Raw genomic sequence first — 11,731 nt, forward strand, 5'->3', positions numbered from 1 at the left:
TTGCGGCTCCTATATGAACTACTGATTCGAAACAGTAGAACACGGGATTTAGATTCTCAGAGTTCGAACAATGGATTTGAATCCGATCATCAAATTAGTAGCCAACTCTATTGCCCATTTTACAGCACTCTTCGCCTTTCTTGGATAGCAAATTTAAAATTGTGCTAATCGGAACAGTTACACGGATATAAGAGTGAAATCATATAATACAATTAGACTTATATCTTAAATATAAAATGAATATTTGTTTGTACCGTATGCATTCCTATATCAATCATCAAATTGCAATGAAACTTTGGTGAGTTGTGCGCACGCTCGCAAAGTTTTTGAATTAGTTTTGATCCGTTAGGTGGAGCCTAACGGATCAAAACGGATATCAAGTCTCCTATTAATAGTTCGATTTTAAATACCTCCCGCATTACATAACCTTTTTCACTATTCCCGTAAGCGGAGTGTATGTGACGATGATATCATGTATAATGAGACAGTAGGCGGTTGTGGGCGCTGGTATATTGTTTTTGGTCTCGAAATCGATACGTGCATCTACGGTTCCTGTTTTAAGCGAATCGTTCTGACGGGAACAGTCGATTACTATTAACGGTACACTGGTCTTGAAATCTGCAAACTGTAAGCGGGACAGTCGTCCTCCGGTTTGTTGTAATAACCGGACCAAAAGCTGGCGAACATTTCATACATCATATTCACATCACCCTGTAGATTGTCGTACGGATAATATTGCGAATTCAAATACAGATGAACGTTAAACAATCCGCACATATCGAAGAGTGTCAGTGACTTTGCAGCTTTATCTTTTCTGTCCGTCTGTAAACCGAATATCACGTATCTCGGTTTCTCCGTTTGCGCACATGTCTTTTCCGTCCATGAATGTATGTTTGTGGTAGAGACGGATATTCGTGGATTTGCCATGAACGAGAAGCTATCGCTTACGGTCTATCTTGTTCTACTACCTTCAACAACTGCAATCGCATCGTATCGGCAACGTGAACATACGGAATTTTCCACGCTACTTTAGTTACTTTCAACTTGGAATCGGGTGCCTCTTTGGAAGACAACAGTGCGTTCACGTCGTTGGAAGAGCTAAGCAAAACCAATTCTTGTTTGACGTTCAATATTATGCGTTTGTAGTCTGGCAAAACCCATCAGCATACGCAGCGGTACGTAGAAACAAAATCTTCCCGTGGTTTCATCCAAATCAAATTTATTCGTCACATCGAACTTCCACCCGAAATTTTCCAAAATATGTTTTTCGCTTTTACGCAACGATAGGATATTCGTTATCGTTGTTGTTATTCCCAACTTTTGTACACGACACATCTTCGTTCCGTTTATCTCGTATCGTATCTCCTCGAACAGAAATGGTATCGCTTGTTTGTTAAACACGATTCTCCTGCCATTTTATTCCCTTCCTTAGTAGTTAGCAGCCCTTCGACCATCAAAAAGCTTTTATGCGGTAACGTGTACACATCCTGTAGGTGTATCGGTATCCGAATTTCATCGTTGTTGTTGAAAGTCGACGAAGCGTACGGTAGATGAGTATGATATTCGTACCGGGTGATCGTGTTGTCGAAAGAAACACTTTCACTAACGTCCAACATATTCGCCCCTATTGCTGCCATTACGGTTCACCATAACTGTAAAACCAAGTTTTTGAAGAAACAACACGTTACGCGATGTTAACGCTTTGGTGTTTGAACGTCGACTGACCAATCTGCGTATCGTTTCGCTACTACTACTACTACCATCATTATTGTATATTATCCCCATCGGTCGGTCGGTTTTCCTTTTCTTTGTAAATGCAATCTCACCGTTACGGTGTCACCGCGGAAATTTATCAGTTTTCCGTCTTGATCGGTTAACTTTATAGCGATCTCGTCTAAGCTCTTTGTATTTACCGGTAGATATATTATATTCTTCGGCGATTCGATTATTTTGAAACCAGGTGGTACGCTTATCGTAAATTCATGCAACACATGACCTTCTGATCCGTTCGTATAGGAGCCTCGTATAAGGTTGCATTCAACCCGTACGGTGTTCACGTTGTTAATGACAACCGGCTTCGAAGAATCGTGCCATATATTCGCCGCTAGATTAGTTTTATCAATGTCCAACAGCGGTGCCAAACTATCTCTTGATGATAGATCGATCTCGGTACTGCATTTAAGTTCGCATTTTAACGTATTGTTATTCGGTTGCATAAGTAAATCTATTTGGTGTTTGTCTTTGAGTTCATCGCTCAAACGTTTAGCGATATCATCCACTTCGTACGATCCGGTCGGTAGTGTCAGCTTAATCGTTTTTTGAAATGTATTTGAAACGACAATAATTGTGTAATTGATTCTCTCTTCGACATTCGGAATCAAATTATATGATGTTAGGTTTATCAACGCCAATTCCCATTCGCCATCAGACAAATCCAATGGTGGAAATAATGTAGCGTGTAATAACGACATATTTCCACTTAACCAAAACATGATGATGATGATGTTTACTTGTAGACTGACGAACCACGACTGAAAAATTCAAGACTTAAATATCCGCAGTTAACCGTGTTTATATTCTGTCTGGCTTGCAGTTGTAATTTATAATCGAATAGAATGGAAAATAACGCATCAATTCGTTAAATGGACGCAAATTACTATCAAAATAGTCCACCAGTCGTCCACGTTTTCCATAACATACCCAGTGTGTTCCATGACCGGTACTGCGATCAAGATTAACCATCGCAGACACATTAGTCTTCGGTTTTTTTGGGTAATGCGTCCAACATGAAAACTCCTCTAAAAATCGGCTATATTTAGTTTTCTCGCCTATCACATCAGTTCTATATTCGATAGCGACTGCACTGGTATTCCCTTTATTGAAGACGACAACAAGTTGTTTTTTTTTTACCACCCATCCCCGATCCGGTCAAAGGGTACGGCTTAAGATATAATTCCCGCCCTGCAGTGCCGGATTTTCTTTTCACCATTTCAACAAGACGTTTTAGATTATTCTTTTTTGATTGTCTTCTTCTTCTTACTCTTCCACCGCCGATCTTTGCTTTTAACTTCATCGCATTTGTAACCGCAAATGCAGTAGCCTTTTCTGTGATACTCGAATCATTAGCTTTAACTCTTTCCCAAGCGCATTCGGCTAATTTACGATCTGCAACTGCTCTGTTTTCGTTATCGTTGTACGTAGCGTATGCGATATCGTGTTCTTTACAAGCTGTATCCAACTTGTTTATTCTGGGATCGTTTCTCTTTAATCGTTTTTCTAAATTCGTTCCCGGTCCGCAGTACTGATATCCAGGAATATGTAACTCTACCGGCAATAAATCGATTCCTTTGTTTACAATTTTACACATCACCTTTTAATGCTTTATCACCAATATAAGATCCTAACACCCCTGCAGCTGTTGCTGTTAAGCCTTGTTAACAGTCCACCGCCTCGTTTAAGACTGACATTTCGTTTACATCTTCTCACCTTATCCTTTCGAATAGGAGAACGTTTTGACCTCCTCACTCTTGCCGTGTTGGACAGACAATGAACCTTTTTTCAATCTTCCACCAACTTACATTGGGGGTCGTATCATATTTTCCTCCATCGTCTTCGACGTAATTCTGTCATTGTTTAATAATTCTATTAGCATGTTTTGATCAAAGTGTTTGTTACTTTTGACGTCAGAGTTTATTAGAAATTTGTAAAATTTAAATAGATGCTCATCAACATATCCCTTAGTAGCGAGATCGGTCGATTTTATAGGTGTTTTGGTGTTCCTAATACTACCCTTTCCACCTTTCATTCTACAAATCCATCATCATCATAATTATGTACACGTAACGTTATGTAAGGTATTAGTAGCGTTTACTATTTGTAACACTGCTCCCAACGCTGAAGGTAATGATGATGATGGAACATTCACTACTGTTTTCTTCAATGCGGTTTTGTCAATATCATCATTTAACGTTACATTAGGTAATGATAAACTCGTATTAGCGACGTTACCCATTGCTTTTTCTGAATGAACGAAAGATGGATGTAGATATAGCCGCGTCGGTGTGGTTAGTTCGTTATTTCTTCTATCGTCATCTAATTAAAATTGTAAACGCGAAGTTCGATAACCTTTGTTGGATTTAGCATACAGTAGTAACATCTCGACAAGTTTCGTAGAATTACAGGATGTGCCATTTCCGGTTACATACGCTATTAAAAGTGCTGAGTTTGCATGGTCGTTTCTTGGAATTAAACGATTAACACTGTTCAAGGTTACACGTAAAATGACACGTGGCTTCATTTAACGTCGGTTTGGGTGTGGCACTTTATAAGGTTGTGTTCCTATTGAGTGTGAAGTGTGTTTTGCTTGACGTGAAGTTTATTTTTCCTTAGAATTATACGATGGTAGTCGTTTCTTAGTTTGTGTAACATGATATGCCGTTTCCGGTTATTTACGCTATTAAAAGTGCTGATTATGCATAATCGTTTCTTAGAATTCCACGATTAACACTGTTCAAGGTTTGGATTACGATGATTCAGCACATTCCTATGTTTGTGATTAGTGTCAAATTTTATGATGGCACGTGTCTGCAGCGGTAACGGTCTACGTGTTGCGCATGCGCAAACGCTTTGAATCCGGCGCGATGATTGGTCGGAAGGCTGTGGCGCTTTCGCGCCTACCACTGTAACAGACGTTCAACCTTAGGCCATGTTCGTCAGCTATTCTTCAGTCGCGCGCCACACCTCGGACCGTCAAAAACTCGGTGTTGCTACGTCAACGGATGCACGCAAACACACTCGCAGCCACCGCCTCCTTGGGAACGAGTCACGACCGGGTGCTGGAGTAGCAGGTGACGTCTCCTGGTGCAACAGCTATGACGACCAGGATCATCCTCGAGGTACGTCTAAATTTTTATTCATACACACACACACACACATATATATAATATATTTCTTTTTTTTATTTCTGTCAATACAAAAAAAGAGAAATTCCCACGGGGAAAAAAAGGAAAATTCAAGATGGCGAATGCGACACTAGCGCTTCTAGTGGTCACCAGGAGAGCTAGTGGTGCAGTACAAAAGGTGGGTGGTGGGGGTGTAGGTTTGTATAGGTAGGTAGGTAGGTAAGTGTGTGTTTGTAGGTGGTGTGTGTGTGTATGTATATGTGTTTGTATGTGTATATATATATATATGTGTGTGTGTGTTTGTGTACAGGCTGATATGGTGTTAAGATTCACAGTTTATGTAGAAAGAACATTTTTCACTCTTTACATCTGGGTGTCACTGCAGTCGATTCGCTTAAGGCGTCAGTCAGTCACGTCCCGTCATGACCGGGTTCGAGTCCTAGCCAACCAAGTTTTTTTTCACTTCGAATATTATTTATTTATTTAATTCAAACCGACCGGTACACAACAGCGGTACCAACCTTTGAATTAATTATAAATAATATTCAAAGCGAATATATTACTCAAGTTGGTATCCCTGCAAAATTTCAAATATCCCGCTAAGGAAAAAGGGAAATTCCCACAGGGAAAAAGGGTGATTCCAATATGGCAGTGATACGGCGTCAATGACGTCACAATCCAAGATGGCCGACCACCGTCATCTTGGATCAGTGACGTCATTCCGAGATGGCGGTTGGCAACCATATTGGAATCCAAGATGGCTGCCTTCCACCGTACTACTTGTTTATTTAATATTTAATATTAAATAAACATAATTTGAGTATATATAATATATATATTTGAGTATATATAATTTGAGTACATAGTAGGTTAGTCAAAATCAACACGTGGATAACTAGCATGAAAAGCACTAAACGTACCTTTAACCTTTTGTATCCTGAACGTCCGCGTATACGGACGTTTGGGTATCTGCATAATTGGGGATTGAGGAAAACAATTTTTGTAGTGAAGACTTCTCAATTAGACGATTCGTAATGTGAGATACAGAATCAAAGCTCATCTTTAATAGATGATACTAATGATGATCCGGAGAAACAGGCCACACCTTTTCCAAGACTTTTACAGCAAAATGTAAGTTAAGTGCCGAACAATAAGCTGGCAAATGTGGAAACGTGTCACAGTTGCTGAGATTCAGGCTTTTATTTGTGTACTGATGAACATGGGTCTGAAAAAAGTGTTAAATTCTCGAAGAAGATAACTTTTAATTTGCTCACAGTAATGTTATTAATTATATTTATTTTATACAAAGAAAATACCACAAATCCTTTGTCTATATTTAAATTTACAATTGGTGATTTGTAAACTCACCATTGTTTTCATTTTTCACACACGTTTGCAGTTTTTTAAAAACTGCCCAATAAAAGGGAAAATAATTGCTGTGTTTACAGTGCAGCCAACACTAGAATGGTGAAAAAGAAAAAATCCACTGTTATATGTGCTAAGTGCAAAAAGGTCTACATACAAAGTGCTATCCACAATGCAAATGCTAGAACTAACTACTCTTCCTCAAATATTTATGCACAGTAGTTATTTTAGATAATATTTAGGTTAGGTATTTTTGAGTTAAAATAAAACTGTTCTTATAATTGAAAAATTATGTTTTGTATAAATATCTGTCAATTGTGCTAAAAACTGTGTTTGATTATATTTTTCCATTCTTACCTAATTTGATGAACGCCTCCCTGCAAAAAAACCAAAAGGTGGTAATTTACAAAAACATCTGTGTTATTTATTGAAATAATTCAATGAAATTTGGTGTGTGTATTCATTTTTAAGTGTACTTTTATAACATGTATATAATGACACCAGGATTTTTTTTTGGGATTACCTTCTTCTGTACTTGAAAAATATTTGAAATTTTTTTTTTCATAATTATGTATTTACACCATACCTAATGTTTTAGAGTAGTTAATAACAAACAAAACAAAAGAAAAATTACAAGATTGGTCAATAAATAAATGAGTTATGAATTTTTTAGTGAAATGCTGCAAAGGTGCTAAATTAGGGCTGGGATTTTATGCAGCTAGCACAATAATGAAGTCTTATATCTCTAAAAAGTAAACTGTAGAGCAAGAAACAATAACAGAAAGTTTTGAATGTTATGCAAAATGCTGAAAACTAATTGGCAGAAAATAATACTCATAAATTATGTATAACTACATAATATTATGTAGCTATACCGTAATTTGGTCTGAATTTCAGCCCTATGTTTTTATACAATATATGCTGATGAAACTGATTTGTTTTAACAGGATATTCGAATCAATTATACCTGATAAAAATAACTAAAAAGTTCAATTCAACTTAACCATGAAGATGAAATACAAAACAGAAAATTAAAAAAAGTTTTTTTTCTCTTCTGTATATTCAAGTAGATAAAATCAAACGCTAATGATTTAAAAAGACATATATTGAGTGAAGAAAAGAAATAAATAATTCAAGCATAAATCTGTTCAATACTTTATATATTTTCCCATTTTTTATAATCTTTTGTTACAGATTACTTCTTAAAAATAGCAGGATAACATATTGTGATTGTACTATCACAATATGTTATCCTGCTATTTTTAAGTATAATGGGTTTCTTACAATCAAGAAAATAAATAAGAATTTAGAAGGAACTAAAAGGGTCTTTTTTTAAAATAGCAAGTCTGTTTTACAAATCTGTTCTACATAATACAGACAATGGCACCTCCAAAGACTCTTGTTCGACCAGGATTACCAGACATGAATAAGAACTTGTAGAAAAACATAAAGGCATGGCCAATGAAAATTATTATGCTTTGACAATTAAAAGACGAGGTGGATACTTGTTCTGCGGGCCAAGCATATAAATACTGCTGAGGACCAGCAGACAGTCAGTAGTTCTGCTTGGCTGTGTTCAGCGCAGTTGTGATAACAGCAATATCAGTAAGCATGTGGTTAACGATGACTGAAGAGTACATCATGAGTACTCCAGTGTGGATAGTGGTTGAATACAGGAAGTTGTTCACTGAGGTGTAAGTAAACAGTAGTGAAATTACTCCTTTCATTGATAAAATGTAGGGTAGTTATTGTAAACAGTGAAATAATAATACTTACAGAAAGTGGACTGTATGAACATTAGACTTTTCTATTATCTTGTTAATGCAATATTGGTTTCAATCAGTCATAAAGTTTTTCGTAAATTGGACTGTATTTTGGTATTCATAATTTAACTGTCATTAATTAAATATTGTCTTTTTACTTGAATTACTATTTTGTATATTGTATGTATTTATTGTCAATATTATTATTATTTACTTTATTTTCTATGTTTTTGGAGTAATAAATTGTATTTATAAGAAAGTTTTACTTTGTCAGTCTCTCTCAGTATCCTGGTCAAATTGCAAACATGCCGACAATATTTCTATTATTTGTTATTATATTTAAGTCATGGTTAATCACATTTATTGAAACATAATTATTAAAAATAAAAACACCATCTTTTAGACAAAAAGTTGAAAAAACACGGCCATAAAACTGATTCTCTTCCTATGATCAGAAGTCTTTTTCTTAAGTGTATTTTGTTTTTTTATTATACAGCATATAACTCTAAAATTGGGAATCATACAATATAGTAAACAGATTATTATTCTTCTTCTTTTTCTTTGATCCCTAGCTGGTATTTGGCCTGGACCAACTCCTAAGCCCATACATTGCTGTGGTGCCAATCGTCCTATTTCATTAACAAGACGCTTATATGCATGGCAAATCATGGCCATTATCCTGGCCTCATTAAGGTTTAGCCTGTGGTTTTCTACATCATCGATCTGCTTGATCCACATTTTCTTTGGAGCTGTTCATCGGACTCTCAAATGGGTGGGTCGTTCATCCCGGAGGAGTTTGTATGGTAGATGATTTTCATTCATTCTGTAGACATGATCAAACCAACGCAGTCTTCGTTTTTGAATTTTTGCCTGTTGATTGCAGCAATGGTGGATGTTCTCATTTCAGATGTGATTGCAAAGTGAGACACTGATGATCTGGCATAGGCATTGCATTTAGAATACTTCCAGTTTGCTCAGGTCTGTTTTAAGTAGTGTTCACGTTTCTGCTCCATACAATAAAACTGGCAGGATCAGGGTCCAGAAAAGACAAACTCAGGTCTTCAACAAGATGTTACTTTGTTTCCACAAGCATCAATTCAGGAAAGCAAATGCTATGGTTGCTTGACCAATTCGACTGTGGATTCTGCTGTAGTTGCTACTTTCTTCTCCTGGGCCCAAATATCTGAATTCTTGCACTTAATTACCACACCATCCAATTGGACAATGGTGCATGAGCTGTCTGTAGTTAGTTCATGTTTTATCCACATTTATTTTCAGGCCATAAGGTTGGGCATTGCAGGAGATATCAAAGAAATATCGGTGGCCTCAGAATCACTGTCATCGGCAAACATGAAGTCGGTCACAAAGCCATCCTCTCCGAACTGAACCCTTTATCTGCCCTGGAAAACTCATCGCATTATGTTGTCAACTACAATGTTAAAGAGAAATGGGGAGACAATGTCTCTCTGGCGGACTCCTGTCCACATGGAAAATTTCTAGAATTGCTAATTTTGAATGTATATCTGACTCAATGATCCATCATTCTTGGGGAAGCCTGATAACTTTTGGAGGGATGAACTCTGTCTCCAATGCCTTCCAAAGTGCCGGCCAGTGTATACAGTCAAAGGCAGATTGAAAGTTGATGAAGTTGGTAACTGCTCATTTTCCACATCGAATTCTTTCTTTCATTACTTGATGAATAGCAAATAGCTGGTCACAGCTTCCTATCTGGTCGAAAGTCAGCTAGCTCCTTGTGGCTTTTTTACTCATAAAATTTCTGCAGGCATGACCTTCATGAAAACTTTGTCAACAATTGATAGAAGACTTATGCCATGGTAGTTTCTGGAGTCTTGACTATTGTGCTTCTTGTGGACTGGAATTATGACAGCCTTTTTCCAGGTAGCTGGTACCTTTTCCATGTGCCAGATGGTTCGAAGGAGCACGTGTGAAGCAGAACAACACCTACCGCCTTGATGGACTCTGTGGTGATCTCATCTCCTCCAGTGCTTTTTAATTTTACAAGGCACGGATGACTGTTTTCAGCTCTTCAACAGTTGGTTCGGCATCAGACATTTGAAACTCAGGTGGCTTCATTGATCCCACCTTGTGGTGGGTCGTGGTTGTAAAACCTTTTAAAGAACTGCCTCCAGTGCTGAAGGTGCTCGGTTGTTGATTTTACAAAAGTCTCATCAACTTTTCAGATGTTGTCATTTGTTGCCAGTTTCTTTTTTAAATGTTTGAAAATAAGGAGTAAAAAGTTTCAAAGTGAAGTGTCCATAGTTAGAAGTAGGAAGTTTAAATAAGTTTGTTTTATAAAAGCTTCACACATTTTACATACTGATTTACAAAAATTGAGTCAATCTGTTTTGAAAACATTTTTCTTGCTTTTCAGAATGTACTTTTCAAAATAACATTTTTAAGAGTAAGCTACACGGATAGAATAATTTTGTATGCATTCTGTTTAGTTGTTTTGTTTCCAAACAGCAGCCATGAAAATGAAAAGTAAATTTTATTTAAAAAATTGAACTAAGTATAACCCAAGAGATGAAGATTAAATTGGTGGACTTCTATGAAGCATTTTTAAGCCAAAATAACCACAACTTAACAGGGTCATTTGCTAACATAAAATAGACTATGCCAAATAATGAGCATAATTAAGAGTAAACATTAATTTCCAACAACTAATGCTTAAAAATCAGACTGGAAAAACAATATGTAGGTATCTCAAATTTTCAACTTTGGTACTTTTTCACTTCAAAGTTACTACTTAGAAAATCTGATGTGGACACCACACGACTTCCTTGTACGCCTATTACATTACATATACACATCAAAGGTTAATAATTGTTAATAAATACATTTAAATTTAAAAAAATCTGTTTACAATCTCAGGTTAATAATTATTAATAAATTAAATATTTAAATTTAAAAAAAAAAGTTAAAAAAAAGAAAAATTAAATTAAATTAAAATTTGTTTTTGGCTATAACTGTGGAACCAATGAAAATAAGTACCACTTATGATATATCATTGAAAAGCTGTCAATGAGGGCTTACTGCAGTTAAGAAAAAGTCCAAAATCCAAATTTTTTGGGATTTTGGGCTTTTTTGGACACTTGGTTCAGTCGATTGCAATTAAAAGGGGGAGGTACACAACTAGATGTTGAAATTTTGGATTTAGGACTGTTGTAAAATCATCCTACAGCTAATTGTTTCTGAGTGATGCGAGATATGTACGTACATACAGATGTCACACTGAAACTAGTCAAAATGGATTCAGGGATGGTCAAAATGGATATTTCTGTTTAAATCTGAAAACCAAAATTTTTCGCGATCACAATACTTCTTCCTTTACTCCATACAAGGAAGTAAAAATGTTAATATTTAACATTAAAAAATTTTAATATTTAAATATTAACTTTGAAGTGAAAAGTAACAGAATTGAAAGTGCAAAGTTTGAGATATCTGCATATTGTTTTACCATTCTGTTTTTTGAACATTAGTTGTAATGTGAAGTTAATAAGAAATATTCTTCATAAAACAGATCATACTGTTATCATAAAGTATAATTATCATACATAAAGATTCAAAGTATATTTAAAAAAAAGAAATTAAAAATCTTGCAGAATGAAGAATGAAATGCACAATATGGGTGCGTTTCAATACATATTATAGACATTCTTTAGTGGCGTTTCTGAAGTAATA

The 11,731-nt window shown here is 36.0% G+C and overlaps 1 protein-coding gene across 1 annotated transcript in view; it reads left to right on the forward strand.

The window, feature by feature from the left end:
* Positions 1-4,741: 4,741 nt before the first annotated feature.
* The window catches only part of LOC142327009 (uncharacterized), a 46,103-nt gene continuing 39,113 nt past the window's right edge, over positions 4,742-11,731 (forward strand). The window contains exon 1 of the mRNA XM_075369759.1: positions 4,742-4,895. Coding sequence (XP_075225874.1) covers positions 4,872-4,895 — 24 coding nt within the window. The 5' untranslated portion in view covers positions 4,742-4,871. The remainder of the gene's footprint in view (positions 4,896-11,731) is intronic.

The sequence above is a fragment of the Lycorma delicatula genome, chromosome 6 (genome assembly GCF_047948215.1).
Source record: "Lycorma delicatula isolate Av1 chromosome 6, ASM4794821v1, whole genome shotgun sequence".
NCBI lineage: Eukaryota > Metazoa > Arthropoda > Insecta > Hemiptera > Fulgoridae > Lycorma > Lycorma delicatula.